General features: G+C 39.6%; 2 protein-coding genes across 4 annotated transcripts; both read right to left on the bottom strand.

Moving 5' to 3' along the window:
• Positions 1 to 181: 181 nt before the first annotated feature.
• Positions 182 to 4,458, bottom strand: LOC115679603 (uncharacterized). 3 transcript variants are annotated; one of them, XM_030603220.2, is made up of 6 exons: positions 4,362 to 4,458; positions 3,047 to 3,091; positions 2,542 to 2,952; positions 1,801 to 1,832; positions 795 to 1,722; positions 182 to 669 (listed from the first exon to the last, which is right to left on the bottom strand). In XM_030603220.2, the coding sequence occupies exons 3-5, from the start codon at positions 2,870 to 2,872 to the stop codon at positions 808 to 810; spliced, it is 1,278 nt and encodes a 425-aa protein (XP_030459080.1). In that variant the 5' UTR covers positions 2,873 to 2,952; positions 3,047 to 3,091; positions 4,362 to 4,458; the 3' UTR covers positions 182 to 669; positions 795 to 807. The 3 variants fall into 3 exon arrangements, with proteins under 3 accessions (XP_030459080.1, XP_056162526.1, XP_056162527.1); XM_056306551.1 differs by having other exon boundaries at positions 2,542 to 2,876; positions 4,362 to 4,451; XM_056306552.1 differs by lacking the exon at positions 4,362 to 4,458 and adding an exon at positions 4,252 to 4,270.
• Positions 4,459 to 13,111: 8,653 nt separating this feature from the next.
• On the bottom strand, positions 13,112 to 14,474 carry LOC115679605 (bZIP transcription factor 44). The gene has a single exon (XM_030603223.2). It carries the CDS (start codon positions 13,958 to 13,960, stop codon positions 13,481 to 13,483), a length of 480 nt encoding a protein of 159 aa, XP_030459083.1. The 5' UTR covers positions 13,961 to 14,474; the 3' UTR covers positions 13,112 to 13,480.
• Positions 14,475 to 18,970: the final 4,496 nt, after the last annotated feature.

The following is an 18,970-nucleotide window of genomic DNA, read 5'->3' as shown; positions in this document are numbered from 1 at the left end:
ATTCGAGTTATATGTTGGTAAATATGGATTCTGCATTTTCTTCCTATAAAATTGAGAAAACCAATCAATCCCAATGATGTCAGCCTTTGATTTCTTGTATCAGTTGGTTTTCCAATCGAAGTAGCCTCAGATGCGCGCGGGAAATTCTTACTAATCATGACAAATTCAAGCGATCAACCCCTTTACCAAGTGGAATGTCAATGACATACCTTAAGTTGATCTGTATTAGAGTTACAAGGTACAGCACTATTTTAAAGATATAGCCATCAATAGCATGTCATAACAGCCGCCTGATCAATATATAAGCAGCCATCAATAGATAAACTAAGGTGAGTTGCATTGCTCCCGAATCCAGAGTAGGATTCACATTATACGATCAGTAACCTAATGAGGTAATCCTCTCCATTAGCGGGCACAAAATCAAGTCCCATGCTGCCTAAGGTGAAACTGACTTCAATGGAAATTCGGCATATGAATGGGCAAAACAGGACCCCGTACTGCTGTAACTTCAGATCAACGCCATCACATCCCATGTACCACTCCTGATATTGATGGCGTAGGTAGTGCCGGCATTTAAAATGCTGTTCTTTAGTTCCATATATCAGACTCCAAGAAGTGCTCGAAGCCCAACCGAGCGATCGCTCCCAGTATACTTCTTAAAGATATTGACTGTCATAGAGACATATTAAGTGAGTCCTCAAATTACATATGCATAATAAGACTTAAACTGCGCAAAAGCTTGATAAAATCAAACTAAAATATCTGTAATCTTGCAATGTGCTTTGACTACTAACCTCTTAGAACTGTTCAATCTCTGCGATATCTCGACCAAAAGCCCCTCTTCCTCGCAGAATCATTCTCTGATAAGGACCTGCCCCACTTGGATCCTAAAGAGAAGTGCCTTCTTAAGAAGGGCTTTGTAAAAGAGCTCCCTGAACTGGAACTCATTTCTAACCTGGGAATTTTTCTTTCTTGTGCCATCAATTTCCCTTTATCAAAAATCTTTGAGTCACCATCCCCAACCCGTTTCTTGAATATCTTATAGCTCCTCGACTTTAACTCAGCTTTCTTGGACATCTTCAATACTTGCTTCTCTCCCATTGTACAAATTGGGCAGTTCGGGTCGTAGCGATCTGTCTCTTGAGTCATGATATCTAGGCACTCCGCATGGTAAACATGCCCACAGACCAGAACTGCAACCACTGCAACCTCATTGCTGGTAATTCTAAATGATGATCTCTCTGTCAGGAGCTTAGTACACGCGCCACATGTTTGCAAATCGATGGACGGTGAAGATGAGAACCTGCTGCTACATCCACTAATCTTGCCACAACCAGAGCTGAACTGCTCACTGTCAAAAGACCACCTCTCTTTCTGAGAAGAGGCCACAAGCTCAGAAAATGTGCGCATAGACCAGCCATCAGAAAAGCCACTTTGGGATCCTGCAGTGAACTCATTGCTACAAGGGGACAGAACGAATGATGGTCTTCCTTCAGATACCGAGTTCCTACATGGTGATTTCATTCCCAAAATCCGACTATCAGAAATTTGTCTCAACAACTGGTGTCCTACAGCCCGTCTTGAGGGGGTAGAATTTGGAGGAATAGCAGGAGTATGGGAAGACAATGGATCTGCTATTGGCATTGAAAAGGATGGAGGTATGGTTGTGGAAAATGAGATCTTCGGTGTGACTGATTCAGGGGATTCTGCAGCATTCTTCAGCTGAAAAATTAGCAATTTTAATGAGAACATCATCCTAAACTCTTCCCGCAGAATCAGCCTCAATCAATTCAAACTAACCTCTGCAGAGTCATTGTTTGCCTGGGATATATCTACATTGAACAAGAAGATCATCAGATTTAGCACAACAAGTCTTAAGAGAAGGACGTTTTGAGCAAAAAACAAGCTGGTTGAGGCCAAAAAACAACAGTAACTAACAAGGCTCCCATTCATCTCATTCTGAGGAGTCCCAAATAGCTATAACCTATCAACAAGATGGTAGATCAACATGTTTAGTTATTGGTTTGTAATGGCATGCACAAACAGGAGGAACTTGCCACCTAACATGTTTCACTGGTTGTACTAGCTCTCTGCAATAATCGGCAACATGTGTTTATGATTTCCACCACCGAGTGCAATCAGAATTATCATCAAATGGGAACTTAACTTCCAATAAACACTCTTAGGACAAGAGAAGAGACATTTTGGAATAACTAAGAAGAAACACACTGCACCAACGGCTTGAGTGCAAGAAATCTCTTAACCTGTTATATGAGCTTTCTTTTGTTGGATCAATATAATTTAGAAGACAACAATTGAACAAAGACTAATAGTAGGCAACATTATCGTGTAGATTAATCATGTGAACATTAGCCCAAGCCTTCCCAGCTTCTAAGATTATAACTTTCCTGTATAACAACTTCTCCAGGGGAACTAGTTACTTTAAAGTTTCCCAAATGGACCCTAATACAGACCTTGTTAAGTAATGCCCTGTGAAATGTTCCTCCAAAGATGACACAATTAACAGAATGTCATACTTACCAGATATTGATGTTGCTGAATCAGCTCCTACTACATCATGAGCTGGGGACTGTTGAGAGATAGGAGCACCCATGATTCCCAACGGACTTCTTCCATCTGATATGTGGCCTCGTCTTGAACTGATTGGTTCCTTAATCTCAGTGGGAGCACAGTCGCTATTTCCATGATTGAGCTCATATGGTGGATTGTCAATTTCACCAGCCACACGTCTTCTATTTTCCCAACGGAAGCTCCACGACGGCGAATATATGATATTCCTGTGCAAAGTCTCATTGGCTGCTCGGCAGGGAACAGTTTGTTCTCTGGAAGCAACACAGCAAGCTGATCCCATGATTCTTTCACATGCAAGTATTTTGTCTGACCATCATTCTCTACTTTTAAAAGTGCATCGAGTCTAGAAGCAATCTAGCGCTGTTAAACAATGATGTCATCCAAATCTAAGATGAGCATCAAGATTATTCAGCCAAAGTTTAGAGATACTACCCAGAAGACCAAGGGAAAGTACCTCAAAGCAATGTAATTCTGCTCACAGTTTTCATGCAATTTCATCCTGCATAAAATGGAAGCAACCATAAGACTTATGCAACAAAATAAATACCATACGATTAAAACTATCCTTGGAATAAAGTGTCAATTTAGAGTGTATGGAAGAGTATGAGACGATAAAGATTCAAATGAATCAAACACAGTCACAAGCTATCGAGCAAAACAAAATCATGACTAATGAACAAGAAAATCCAAACTGTTAAAAATGGAAGAGATATATGTATGCTCCAAGCTTGTTTCGATAACACGGTAATCATTGATATAGATGCATGAAAGGGAGGATGCCTAGCAGGCCGGTACTACCAGATTAAAACTTGCAGAAAAAGATTATTACGTGTTAGCATCAGTTTCACATAATTCATGGATGGAAATGCTAAGTATATAGTGTGGCTCTAACCGACATGTGAAATATGCGATGGAATTCGGGAAAGCAAGCTCTTCCAAAGAAAGAATATATCGCCCTTTCACTACAATTGATGTAAAAACAGAAATGGGTCATGTTCAAAGACCGGTAGGATGACCTCGTAATATACAATCAAAAAACACGAAAATGCACTCTTTATCCCTTACAAAAGTTCTAGAAGGGAAGACTTCATTCAATTACTTCCAACAAAACCTGCTAAGCTTTCGTAAAATCTTAAAGATGGGATCCCAATAATGCGCATCATAATCCTAAAAGCATCCCACCTTGTTTCAATATTCCAAAATAGAAAGGGGCTTCACAAGACATCAAATGATCAACTGCAAACAAACAGATAAAGAAGAAACACCGAGCCAAAGCATATATTCTATTCTTCCCTTCTCCCAATAAGCTCGATAATCCAGAGGGGCTCAAGCAACTTGCTCAAGCATCAACGCCAGAAGATAGCAACACCATCCATGAAACACAGCCAAACAAAAAAGAACAGAAGCACCAAAACCCTACTTTCAATCAAAACACAAAAGCAAATCAAATCTCAGCACAGAGAGAGACCCAGAAGATCGAAACCCCCTTAACGAAGTGCGCGGTTTCACCCACACCCAAAAATGAGCGGCGGGAGCGGAATCCAATCGGCCCGCACGGAATGCGACGTCGACACACCACCACATGCCGGAAGTACACGGGAATCAAGCAGGATGCAAACGACTACGGAAAACCATGCCCAAAAAAACGACAAAAGAGACCAGGCCACCGGATTCTCGGAATCTCAAGGTCTGCGCGAGGGTGGTCGTCCTCCGATGGAGAACGCGATGCTCTCGCGGGCGAATGGAAAGATCAAGAGGCGAGCACGAACCATTTGGCTAGGGCTTCAACGGGAGAGAGAAGGGGGAGCTCCAGTTCCTCTGCAACGGAAGAGAGGGAGAGAGCACAGACAGAGAAGGAGAGAGAAGGAGAGAGAAAGCGGAGCTTCGCTTATAACGGCGTGAGTGGTGAGTGGGGGTGGGCCGTTTGCGCTCGCGGCAGAGGAGGGAGCGGTACCGTTATGACGGCGTTAAGGGAGTGGGGAGGCCCGCTGTACGGCAGAGAAGAAAAGCTGAAAAAAGTGTTTGGTTCTCGCTTTTTTTTCCTTCTTTTTTTATTTATTTTAATTTTTAGGGGCCTTTTACTTTTCTCAAATTCCTCCTCTCGTAGTCATTTTCTCGGATTGAGAATAGGTACCGGGATATTTCTTTTCTTCATTTCACGAAAGTGGATGTCAACAGGCTGATAACATGTGCGAGGAGTATATTTAGTAACCTTTTTTTTGGTCATTTTTCCAATTTAATCTTTTATTAATTAGTATCATTTCAAAAGGACTTCTCTTACATAAAATAAAATTTGGGATTTCTCTAATCTCTAAGTAACCAATATCATTAGGAACTTTTTAAAGGGATTTCTCTATTTTCTGAGCAATCGATATCATTTCATGGACGTATAATTAAGGAATTGATCACTCGCACGTAATATTATAAAGTGTGAAGGCCTCATGATCCGTACACTTTTTTATACAAGTTAAATTGACGAGCGAATAATTTTGGTATCATAAACTTTGCTAAGATTATGAATAATACTCGTGTGAGCAAGTTAGAAAGAAGCATTTATTATTTCGGGTTGACAATGCAGTCAAATCTTAGCAAGGAAGTCGTTCCTTTACCTCAAAAGTTGTTTTAACAATTAAAAAAATATATAAAAGAGAGAGAGAGAGAGAGAGAGAGAGAGAGAGAGAGAGTGTGTGTGTGTATGGGGAATGGTGGCACTCCTCACTCATGACTTTTCGGCCACAAAGTGGCGCCCACGGATGGGCCACGCCCCGCCCTTGGCCCAGTTCGACGGCTGAGCTCGTCCTTCTGTTGAAGAAGCCGAGCCCCACGCGAAGTCGTACACCCCCCCTTAAACAGGAGGACGACGGTTGACCGTTGACCCGGGGACCTTAATGATCTGACGGCACGCACTTTTGCCGACTCGTAATTTCGTGTTGGGATCCGTTCGAGAGAGTGTCAAGTGGGTGCAATTGCTCTCGGAATGGCACATCGGTTTTTAGAAATCGTCCTTTGAATTGATCTTCTTCTCTTTTGTCTTCCTTTTCTTGTTCTGTTGTTACCTCTTTCTTCTCCTTTTTCCTTCCTTCCTCCTCCGTCCCGTCTTCGATTGTCTCCTCCACGGAGCATGGGGGTTCGGCCCGATTCCTTAAAAACGACTCTCAACTTTAGACACAATTCCAATTTTACCTCAAACTCTTTTCTCTTTAAGGTATATGTGTACCGGAAGTTCTCTAAAATCTGTCATGAAAATGTAATCCAATTTTTCCGTTAACTCCGTCCAACTTAATTAATGAAAAATGCTGACGTGATATTTTTTTTAATATTTTCTCTCTCTTAAATGGCGATGGCGTGGCTAAAACATGAAATATAAGGTTAAAACGAAGTCATTTTGGTCCAAATATGATTTTCGATGCAAATTTTATTTAAATTAAAATTTAAAAAATAAAGAGAAAACTAAAATTTAAAAAAAGGGAAAGTTGGATTTGCAACCCTCGTAACCGCCGCCGCCCCACCTTCACCAGGAAGTGCCCACAAGCCCTTGCCTGCGAGGGCCGCCGGCCCTTCCCGACGAAGGCTGCAAAGCCCTCATGTTCCAACTCTCTCTCTCTTTTTAATTTTAGTATATTTTTAATTTAATTTGAATTAAATTTGTATTAAAAATTAGATTTTGACCAAAACGATATCGTTTAGCCACGTCATCCCCACGTATTATAGATTAAAAATAAAAAAAATCACATCGGCGTTTTTCGTCAACCAAATTTGACGGAGTTAACAGAAGAATTCGATTGCACAAATTTGACAAGTTTTAAGACTTGATTGCGCTTTTTGCAAGTTTTAGGAATTAGTTGGACTTTCGTAACAAGTTTTAAGACTTTTAGTGTGGATATCCCTTTGCTTAAAAACAAATCACAAACTTTTACCTAAATCCCAAATGTGTCCTTTGTTAACCTCGGTCTAAAGTCACTCTTAGTCGTCTGAAGTGGCATCACTAGGGGTGTCATAACCGAACCGAAATACGATCCAAATCGACCCGAACCGAAAATTTCGTGCATTTCGATTCAGTTTCGATTTCGGTTCAGATAATCAAAATTAACCAATTTTTTTTTTCAGTTCGGTTCGGATCAAACCGAAATGAACTTAAATAAACACTTTGGTTTTAGCCCTAAAAAGTAAAAGCTCTATCTCACCCTCGCACAAGCGTTGCACCTCCTCTGCGTCCCCGGCCTCAGCGAATCATCGCGCTCCGGCTCTTCCTTCGCCTCCGCCTTCTCCTTCTCCTTCTCGCGGTCGCCGGCCCCCTCCTTCTTGCCCTCGCTCATCGCAGGGCTCTTGCCTGAGGCAACGACTCAAAACTTTTAGGGCTTTCTCTCTCAGCACCGACTCCTACGTCGCTCAAAGCAAGAAGCCTACAACAATTTGTCTAAGATTCGACTCCTACGGGTCACCTCTCTCCCTCTCTCTCTCTCTCTTTGCTTCTCGATTTTCTTGTTGATTGTTTTCCCTCTTATGGGTGTGCTGTTTTTGCGTACGAATTGTGGAAAAGTCTCGATCTTTTTTGTTCTCGTCACCTGTTTTGTGGATTTTTGCATTTGGATTATTTTAGCTTGACGCGGTTCTCCGTCGTGTTCGGAGAATTCCGTAGTGTGATGAGGTTTGGTAGCCCTTTGACGCGGCAATGTTTATGTCATCGCCGACTTCATCAAATCGAAAACTGATCCGAACCAAACCGAACCAAATCAATTTTTCGGTTCGAGTGAGTTTTGATTCAGTTCAGGAGGGCACATTTAATGGTTTGGTTCGGTTCGGTTTTTCAAGAAAACCCAACCCAACCCAACTGTTTACACCCCTAGCATTCACATGCCGGCAATAAATCCAGCTTAGCAAGTTGACAAGAGGTTAAAGCTTAAAGTATTGTTCACAATTGCAAGTTACATTCTCAAACATGTCCAAGCACCTCTCTCTCTCTCTCTCTCTCTCTCTCTCTCTCTCTCTCTCTCTCTCTCTCTCTCTCTCTTCAGCCCCTCAACCAAAGATGTAGACGTTGCCGCCACCATCCTTCACCTCCGTTCATCGGCGAACCACCACCCCATTCCGGACAGTGCCTCTAGTCGTCACTATGGTCTTTCAAAGCCGTGAAGTCGGGAAACGAGGCGAAGCTCTACCACGGGCGAAGAGCTCGATGTTGACAACATCGAGCTCGCCTATGATATAGAGAGATTGAGGGATGGCGAGGTGAACGATGACGATAGATGGTTGTTCACCGTCATTGTCCGTCGTGAGGGCCTAGTCGTAGGAGAGAGGGGAGCCCAGAGGCAAAGGCGGCTTGGCGACAGAGTCGGTCGAGAGGTTGTCATGGGCAAAGTGATGACAACATTAGGACTTTTCAGCAGGTGCAAACCCAATTTGCTAAAATTTGATTAGGGTTAATATCACTAAAAACCCTAAACTGATACACCTGTGACAAATTTATCCCAAACTATTTTTTTGACCACAAAAAACCTTAAACTGGTACATATGTGATAATTTTATCCCGAACTAAATTTTACCCCGAACTAATTTTTTGATAACCAAAAATCCCAAATTGGTACACCTGTGACAAATTTACTTTCCGTTAGTTTCCATTTAAATTTACTGTCAAATTGCTAAGTTTGATGACAAGTGATAGTTGACGGGTGTACTAATTTGGGGTTTTATCCCTCTGTTTGTCACAAGTTTATCAATTTGTGATTTTTCGTGATATTAATCAAATTTAATGGATGGTAAATTTGTCACAAGTGTACTGGTTTGGGGTTTTTGGTGGTAAAAAAATTAGTTTTGGCTAAATTTGTCACAAGAGTATCGGTTTGGGGTTTTTGGTGGTCAAAAAATTAGTTCGGGGTAAAATTGTCACGAATGTACCAGTTTGGGGTTTTTTATGGTCAAAAAAATAGTTCGAGGTAAATTTATCACAAGTGTACCAGTTTTGGATTTTTAGTGGTAAAAAAATTTGTTCGAGGTAAAATTATCACATGTGTACCAGTTTGGGGTTTCGTGATATTAACCCACTTGATTAATAGAAAACTATGCCGTGACGATTTTTAATATTTTTTTTAGGATATTTGGCACTAAATAAATGCGCAGCTCATGAGAATAACGGCCAACACACACACACACACAAAAGCAAACTTATTATATAAAAAATACCACCAAAAATCTTAAACTATATTTACTATAATATCAGTACTTCAAACTTTTTTTAATCACCGAAACTGTCCAACCTTGTATAATGCGACAAAAATATCCTCTCTTACTATAAAAAATTTACGTACCATGACATGAATATCTAAACTTTTTTTGTGTCACCAATACTCCAAACTTGTATCAATGCAACAAACAAAATACAAGTTTGGGGGTCTGGGTTACACAAAAAAAATCGAAATTGAATTATAAGTAGTGACAATTTAAGTACCGAATTTTAAGAACTGACAATTTCAAGTGCTAAAAATAGAAAGAAATAAGGTTTTGATAATAATTAAAAATGCAATACCAATATATTATTGGTAATAGGTAATTAGGCAATGTTGGTATGTTTCATATACATAATGCCATAATGGACAATATTCTAATTTTCAAAAGATATGTTTCTATTAAATGAGTTAAGCGAGCCTTCCTTTTTTGTCCAACAAGTGACCCATCCTTTCTACTTAGCTTGTTAAGTAAATTTGCGACTTAAATTAAATTTTTTGACTCAAAACCAGATAGCATCTCCAAATGAGTTCAATTTTATCTAGTGCCGATTATTTTAATTTTCAACTCTTAATGCGATTATCAAACAGGCTTGCCTTGAACAAATTCAAGTAAGGAATTATGAAAAAGTTATAAATGATTATACAAATCAATGTCCAAATTTTTTGAGAATTTTCATTCGTCTAAGTGAAAAGAAAAAAAGTAAAAGGCTATATTTTCTTTAACCATAGTAGGAGGGAGCATCCTCCAACCAGTATGCGATTACAGGTCATAAATAAAATCATAGTCATACTAAGAAAATCTTGATTTTTCTGGGAAAATGATGCCTCAAATACTTGAATTCTTGTCTATGCTTCAATCAAGTAATTCCTTTATTTTTGCTCAATTGAGTAGCTCAACTTCTCATATTGGGACAATGTGAGGTTTATGTAGAAATAAACTCTTTCCTTTTGGTCAGATTAAAGCAAAATCATCATTCTTTGAATCTTAATGACGCATGCACGGGATTTTAGTGCATGGGTTCGAATCGTGATGGCTATTGACTTTTGACTTCTAACCAAATTGCCATAGTCTATCCTAGTCTCGAACCCAATCCCTTTGTTATATGGCTTGTGAATTGACTTACGGATGAGGGGTATTCTGATGTAGTACTTTGATACATCTAGGGAAAATTGTTCAAAAAGTTCTAAATTTATTGCACTTTTGCTCATTCAGTTATAAACATTTCAATTTTGTCAATTGAGTCATAAATCTTTTCACTTCTTACCAATTGAGTCAATCTAGCCAATTTTGATCGTAAAGTGCCGACGTGGATAATTTTAATATTTTTTATTTTTACTTTTTTTATTTTCCATTCTTGTTCCTTTTTTCCTTTTTTTGTCTTTTTTTTCCTCCTCTTCTTCCTCCTCCAACCGATTGCCAAACATTGGCAATCGCCTAGAGGGGGGAGGGTTGGCGAGGCTCACCCCCGCAGGCCACTGGTGAGGGCGAGTCTTGCCGGCCCCTTGCGAGGTTGTCCTCACTAGATCTAGCGAGGTCGTCCTCGCTAGATCTAGCGAGGTCGAGCCTCGCCTAGCCATGGCGAGACTCGCCCTCACAAGCAACGTCAAGGCTTGGCCTCGCCCAGTGATGGTGTGGGCGAGTTTTTGACAGGGGTAAGGCTTGCTTGAGGCCGGCGAGGCTGACTCTAGCTAGTTGCCGGTGCTTGATGACCGACTGGAGGAGGAAGGAGGGGAGGAAAAAAAGAAAAAAGAAAAAAAGAAAAAGAAAAAGGAAAAATAATAGAAAATAAAATATAAAATTGAAAAATATAAAATATTATTAAAAATTGTCCATGTCAGCAACACGTAGGCTAGCCGGCTTCCATGTCAGCGATTTTCTTAATCGTTTAAAACAAAATGTTTAGGAAGTAAAAATTAGACGAATTGACTCAATTGACAAGAAGTAAAAATGTTTAAGACTTAATTAGCAAAATTAAAAGGTTCAAGACTGAATTGATAAAAGTGTAATAGATTTGGACTTTTTGGACAATTTTCCTATACATCCACCACCTCCTTTCAAGTTGTACAATTTATAGATAAGTAACAACTTCATTTATTCTATCGTACTTTCATCGTAACTGGCATCTTAATGATCTAATTTCAGAACTACACAGTTATTATGACGGCTTACTAACATGTATACTTTCTAGTGATATTTCGGTAGCACAACTAAGTATCATATAACTCATATCTTATTTCGACATTACAACGGCCTAATAACATTTTTTTGACTATTCAAACAGGCGGCATAACAACCCAAGCCTTTAATTTCTTATCTTGGATAACAACTGCGCAAGCACATGCGTTTTTCGACTAATGGGCGGCATAACGATATATTCTACAATTCTATGATTGTATTAGACATTATGGCATCCTAGCATGCATTTCTATATGAATTTGAGAGCAAGGGAATCGGGACTTACCTCGAAAGTGCGAACGTCCCCATACCTACTCGGTCGGGAAAACGCGTGAAAGTAAGAGAGATGATGTGATAATTGAACCCAAGTTGAGAGAATTTCAAGAGCAAAAGGGAAAGGAGAAGACTTAGCACCACGTGAAAATGAAGAAAGGGATGGGTATTCTATAGCTGTATTTGGCCGCTTTAGGAAGAGGTGCGTGCGCCTCCGGTCAAGATTCTCCCTTTCGGGGTCTATATCCGGTCCGTCCTACGTCTGATTCTATGATTTTTGCACCGTCGGAATGCTTTTAGAAGTTTCCGACGAGTGCAATACTACTAGATGAAATTGCTAAATCACAAAACTGAGATTTCTACTTGAATCGGGGCCTAATTATAATCCAAGAATCAGATGGCGCTTCCGTGATTTATTATTTGTGAAAATCATCATTTACCATAACTTAGAGGTCTGGAAAGTTTTGTTTGATTTCAAAACCTCCAGGTTCGATTTCGGGCTCTAAGAGTAGGACCTTACTTTCGAGTATTAGAAGATTTGACTGAAATTTGACCGGCAAATACTCCCTTGTTCAACCTCCGTTCAACCTGATTTTTGTTGCATTAGGATGCTTGCGATCCTTTGTTTTGGCACGTGCAATTGAAATTGGGACATCGCAAACTTCTAGACATTGTGAAAATAAGCCATTGGTCCCTAAGAGTCAAAATTGACTGTTGGATTCGGGATGCAATATGGGTCTAAGGTACTAGCTTTGACGAGTTGAATGCATTCTCAAGATCAAAATTAATAGAGAGAAAACCAAAAAAAGAATAGTTTTGCCAAGTGTAGATTTAAGGTCTATCATGCGGCATATACATATAATTTGATTGCTCAATTAAACATAGTGGATTCTAAATTCGTACTTATGTATGATCATGCTATTCACATACAACATTACAAAGAGCAAATGAACCTATAATGGCCCGGTCCGTGAAGGGTGAGAAGTGATTATCAGAGCAAAGGGCCTGTACAAGAAGTGGCTCCTAACAGGTTTCTAGGATGGCGAATAAGGCTGAAATGAATTGAATTACACACTAAACAGGGAAAGATTGTTCCTAGAATATATATGTGAAACTATAATTAACTTACAAGAGGCATTTTTTGACATAACATCAAGTTTAGTATTGGGGTGTACTACCAAGATGGGTAACCTCTCGGGAAAGTGCTTACATGTACGCCAGAGGACAAAACCATGAGGCTCGGTATGGGACGGATAAAAATAGACAATACTTCAAGTGAGTTAATCCATAATGTCACATAATCACTCAAATTAATCTCTTGTTTCTTTAGAATCGAAGGTAGGAGTGATCGGGGTCCAAAGATACTTAGGAGTGCCCACTGCCCAGTGGAAGCTTAGGATGAATTTTGCTTGTTTTTAGACTTTTGCTAAGTACACATTTTATTTCTTTGTGATTTTTTCTCTATTTCTCTGATTTACAGTCGTTGATGCATTAGGATTGTTTGAATGTAAGAGGACCGAGTGTAAAAGTAAAAACATTGAACGGGTCAATCATACTGACCAAGAAACCTAACATTATCTCGTCTTCTCCGTTGTCATTATAGAAGTGGTGTAGCGTAGTGCAATCTCCATTGCAATGCACCCAGCCAAAACGAAGAATCTCCATCATAACATAACATTTTTCAATCAAGCAACTTGCATTCGACTATATAGCACAACATTTGATGATGATGCAAATCAGATTTGCCCCCATTAAATTAGTCCCAAGAGGGCGGCTTAGGCCCGGATTTCAAGCGTCTTTCTTTCTGAACCACCAACCAAAACTCGAGCCATGACATCAACATCAATAACAACAAAAGTGCACAATACATATTCATATGTCCATATCGACCTCAAACACCTCCAAAACCTTCACACAATGTCACAATGTCACTATGCGAATCAACCCATTCACATGACACGAACCGACGGAACACCAATAAAGGATCAAAACCCCCCCACCAATTGCCTAGACAACATTGACATTAACATCGACATTGACATTGACATTTATCAGACAGTCACATTTAAGAAACCCACCTCGCCCTTTTTACCTAATCAACTCTATTATTTAACAAAATAACCAAAAGGTACCCTAATCTTGGCTTCCCCTCAGCCACCCGTTTGTGACCAACTTCAAGGAAGTCGTCGACCACCACCCGTATAGACCAACCGAATCATCGGCACTCGAACACGTCCGAAGCTGCCGTGATCGGGTGGCTCACGCAACCCAAGTTCATCGGGCTCATGAAGAAGCCGTCGTAGGGAGAGCCCAGATCGAGGCCCTGGTCGGCGTCGGCGACCCCGCTGGACTGATAGATGGAGTTTAGGATCTCGTTCAGCGAATCGAGCCTGTGGCTCAGCTCCGTCACCTGAGCCTGCAGGACGGAGTTCTCCGACTCGACGTTGACCAGGTGCTGCGTGGCGACGGTGATGCCCGTCAGGATCTGGTTGTTCTCCTTCGCCAGCCGGGTCACTTGGGACGTGAGGTCGTCCAGGTGCTTCTGCTTCCGCATCCGCGACCGCCTCGCCGACTCGCGGTTCGACTCCATCCTCTTCCTCTTCCTCTGGTCCATCCGGAGCTGCCGTGGCTCGCCCTCCGACCCCGAGTTCTGAAGCTGGACGGTGCTCGAGGAATTCCCGCTCGACGAAGCCATCAAATAATCTTTCTTCGACCGAGAAGAGGGGATCGAATTCTTCTTTTCTTTTTTGTTCTTTTGGATTTTGATTTATAGATATTGTGAGACGCAGGACCCAGATGATAATAATTTCTTGGGCTTATGTATATGTATATCAATATCGATCTTAGTCGCGTAATATAGGCTGGAAACGAAGGAAACTATTCATGAGAAAACATAGAACCAGTAGAGGAATCGAACAGAGAATGATTGAACTAAGTGGGTCCTGCGTCTGATTGAAGAACCGATCATCAACCCGGAAAGGAGGATTTCACTGAGAACCGGAGACATGAATAAAAAACATCAAGTACACAAGATACGCATCAAACCTGAACGGAAGTGGGCAAAGATTTCTCCAACAGGGGATCGAAAACAGCCACAGATCTGAACAAAGACCAGATCTTTTTCGCGAATAACAAAACTTTTCAAGCGATTGGGCAAAAACAAATTTTGTGCAAAGATCCCGAAAGACCAAAGTTTCAGCTGCAAAGAATCAAACAAGACGGCGTTTTGCCTAGAGAGAAACAGAGGAAAGCAGAGCAAGGGACCCCTGTTGAGGTCAAACCAGCAGAACCTCAGCAGAGAGACAGAGAAAGGCAGACGGAGAGATCAGATCTAAGAGGGGCTGAGGATGGAGGAGAAAGGAAGGAATTGAAGACGGAAGCAAAAGGGTGGTCTTATAGAGGAACAAGTGGGGCGAGAGAGGGGAGGAAAGCGCGAGGAAAGGGAATAAAGAAAGAGGGGGAAAGCATTGGAATGTCCACGGGGAGGGAGGGAAGGAGGGAAGGCGTTCTTGTTTTTTTTTGGCGAGGAGGTGATTGGCCACGTGAGGTGGAGACGAAATTTCCGCAAGAATCCAAAGTCCCAGCTGGGGAGCAACAAGGACGTTGAACTAAATTAATCGGCATTGCGAGTAATTAAATGGATCGCCAATGTATGTGTCTCTGTCGCTTCAACCTCGCATACGTGTACCCGTACGTAGGACGGGAGGCGGTGTCGCTGTTCGGCTCTTCGCAGACAGCAGAGGAATCTCGCAGTAGCATCAGGCTCGAGTCCATTTTTTATTTTTATTTCATTCAATATGCAATATGAATCCTGAATTTTTAATTTTTTCAGTACAGTTTTTAAACTTTAACCCAATATGCAATGTGTTGAACTATATGAAAATGTTTAATATAGTCTCTGATATTGAATTAATGAAATGACTACATTGAACATTTTCATATAACTCAGTGAATAAATTGACTATGTACCAAAAGTTAAGAGACCACATTATACATTGAGCCAAAGTTCATGGACCATTTATGTCATTTTCCATTTTTCTTTTATCAAATCATGCGAACGTGGTTCAATCTTTTTGACCGCTTGTTTTTTTGTAATTTTTTTTAATATAAAGTCGAGTTTGAATGTTCCAATTGAATGTCACATTTGTGTTGAGTTACGAATTGATACGACTTAATTTTACTACTTCGTAAAACTGATGTACTACTTGGCTTTTCAATATCGTATTTGTTTTTTGGGGGTTAAATCTAGTATATTCGGCTATCAATTTTCTTATATAGTTTTCGTGATCAATTTGCTGTTATTCATTGATAAAAATATAGAAGACTCCGAACATTGCATACCACATACAGAAAATTACGCCCTGTTAACAGTAGATAGTATTAAAATAAGAAATTCAAATCAATTGAGTTATGTTAAAAATCTTCACGAAGAATATAAATCCAATTAAGAAAATTTAAAAGCACACAAAACGCATATGCTAAGGCCATGTATGTATCACCAAACAATAAAATAAAAATGACATAAATGGTTCCTGAAATTTGGCCAAATATTTAATGTGGTCCTTAAATTTTTCAATTTGTTTCCATATGGTTCATGAACTTTAGCCTAATATATAATGTCATCCTTGAATGCGGTCCTTGAACTTTGGCGTGACATCCTTGGATTAACTCACCAAAGTATTGTCCGCTTTAGTCCGTTCTATATTGAGCCTCACGGTTTTGTTCTTTGTCATATAGGTGGACACTTTCCCAGGAGGCTATCCATCTTGGTAGTGCTCCTACCCGAGCACGCTTAACTTTGGACTTCCAAAACTAAGGATTGTCGTTACGTCAAAAGGCACATCTATAAGTTAATTCAAGTTTTCACATATATATCTCAGAATCACTCTCTCCTTGTTTGGTTCATAGTTCGGTTTACTCCCGCCCCCTTTGCTAACCTAGAAGCCCGTTATGAGCCACTCCTTGTGCAGGCCCTCATGCCCTAGAGATCACAGGCCCACCAACTTCCGCGTGGTTCGTCCCTAAACCACACACCTATTGGAAGGGGTTTCTCTCTGATACCATATTGTGACATCCTTAGGTTAACTCATTGATATATTTTCCGCTTTAACCTATTCCATACCGAGCCTCATCGTTTTGTCTTTAGGTCTAAAGGCGAGCACTTTCCTAGGAGGTCACACATATTGATAGTGCTCCTACCCGAGCATTCTTAATTTTGGAGTTCCAAAACTAAGCATTACCATTACGTCAAAAGGTGCATTTGTAAATTAATTCCAATTTTCACATATATATCCCGGAATCATTCTTTCTTTATTTGGTGCATAGTTCGATTCATTCTTGCTTCATTTGCCATCCTAGAAGCTTGCCAATAGTCGCTCCTTGTTTAGGCCCTCATGCCTCGGCGATCACTCCTCGCCCTTGTTGGACCCGGTCACTACATTTGGTACATGTTCAATCTATTTTCAGGATTATATGAAAATATTCGATATTATCCTTGAACTTGAATTAATGGAAGGACAATATCAAATATTTTAATATAGTTCAGGGACTAAATTGAATATATACATAAAATATAAAGACTTGAACAAATTAGAAGTTTTGGGGATTACATTGCATATTGAGCTAGATTTCATGAATTATTTGTATCATTATCCTAACATTGAAAGAGCAAGGCCGCTTAGCGTATGTACAAATTGTCTCCATTGAAATATATAGAAGACAAAATGTCATTTATTTTTTACCTTGGTATACTATAATTGCTAAACTAAGACATATACATGAGAAGTTTCCATCATTATTCAATACGTCGTTATTAAACTAAGCGGATTTTGATGAAATTCTGTATTCATTGTATCAATGAAATTAGTCAAAACTTCAGAAACTCTCCCTCGTGCGTTTTTCTTTTTAATTTAAAGCTTAAAATCACGGGGAGTTGTAATAATAAAAGACAAAAGCGGTAGCATAATAAAATAAAGCTCAAGAACTTAATCCTTATTTATGCTTTTGAAATATTTTAATGTCAAAAAATGGATTTATAATTAGAATTATTCGAATTGTTACAAATTAAGTGGCTTTATTGTTCGACCAAAAAAAAAGTGGCTTTATTGAATAATGAAAAATGTATTCAGAAGCGCATTCAAAAAGTAGAACATAAAATTTAAAAGTAAAAACATATTCTGCTTCAAATAAGTTGCGTCAATCAATTTTTTCAATTTTTTTTTCAAGTTTAGTTCACTTCTTTATTTTTTTCAATTTTTTTGTGTTATATTATTTAATTTTAGAGGATTAATAAATTAGATCGTTGAATTTTATTTTTAAATAAATGGATATAATTGAGTTTTGTATACTATAGGCACATACATGGGATCTCGATTCGCGGAATGACGGCCCTCGAGGACTCCACCCCTCTAGCCCATCGGCCCGATCCCTTCGGTACGCACATAATATTTCAGCAGAATGACGGCTTATTTCCCATTGAAATAAAATTTTCTGAATTGACAACATAATGACTATACTATTCAAATTTCTAGGCTAATTCTAGCATTATAACAACTATTTTTTTTTTATAAAAAAAGGTGATTTAGACCCTACCTTGTCACCTGGCATCCGTCACACTTCTCCAATTTTCCTCGCCCACCAAGATTCCCTCGGTAATTAAGAAAACAGATGTTAGTAGTAAGTTCATGATAATTTTTTTTAGGGTTAATACCACAAAAAATTTCAAATTGGTACACTTATGATAAATTTACCTTAAACTAATTTTTTGACCACAAAAAATCCTAAACTAATACACCTGTGACAAATTTACCTTCCGTTAGTTTTCGTTAAATTTTACCGTCAAATTGCTAAGTTGGATGACACGTAACATTTGACGGATGTATCAATTTGGGGTTTTACCTCTCTGTTTGTCACAGATTTACAAATTTGTGATTTTTCGTGGTATTAATCCAATTTTATGGAGGGTAAATTTATCACAAGTGTACTAATTTTGAATTTTTGGTGGCAAAAAAATTAGTTTATGGTAAATTTGTCACGGATATATCAATTTAGGATTTTTTATGGTTGAAAAATTAGTTCGGGGTAAATCTGTCATAAATATATCAGTTTGGGGTTTTTCTTGGTATTAACCCTTTTTTTATAAAGAACTAAACAAGCGAGGAATCTAACTTGCCCTGAACAAAAATGAGAAAATTGAAGCCTTTTTATAGGCAAATCTAGCCTCGAAAGGGAAATGATGCATACAATTAAGGGGAAATGATGTGAAATGGTTCCAAAACCGTGCACAAGGGAGGAGGAAGGCCGATCCGGACTTCAAAACCCACTCTTGCGATTTTCGGGCTTGGAAACAGCCTCGGCCGGCGAAGTAGCGTGTAGGATCAATACGTTGCCCCACGGGTCCGCTCATGTGCTGGGCATGTGCGGCTCAGCATGTGACTAAGATGTTGACAGCAAGCGTAGGCCTTCATCAAATCGGCACTCTAACCAACTGACCCGGCACTAAAAGGGGCAGGTGGTGGCTGCTAATTGGTCGACGGTAGGCGACGACAGCAGTGCCGACGTCACCTTTTCTTTAAATAATATTTTTCTAAAATTTCGATCGAACTTTGACTGATAGCGAACATTAAACCAAGAAAAAGTAATACAACAATATAATACTTCGAGGTATTCTCTTATCAGATATCGAGATAATATAGTTTGAGGGTAC

The sequence above is a fragment of the Syzygium oleosum genome, unplaced genomic scaffold, assembly GCF_021117445.2.
Source record: "Syzygium oleosum isolate NSW1041296 unplaced genomic scaffold, Sole_v2.1 Sole_v2.45, whole genome shotgun sequence".
Taxonomy (NCBI): Eukaryota; Viridiplantae; Streptophyta; class Magnoliopsida; order Myrtales; family Myrtaceae; genus Syzygium; species Syzygium oleosum.
The sequence above is the reverse complement of the archived record's forward strand: the minus strand, read 5'-3'. Positions and strand labels throughout refer to the sequence as shown.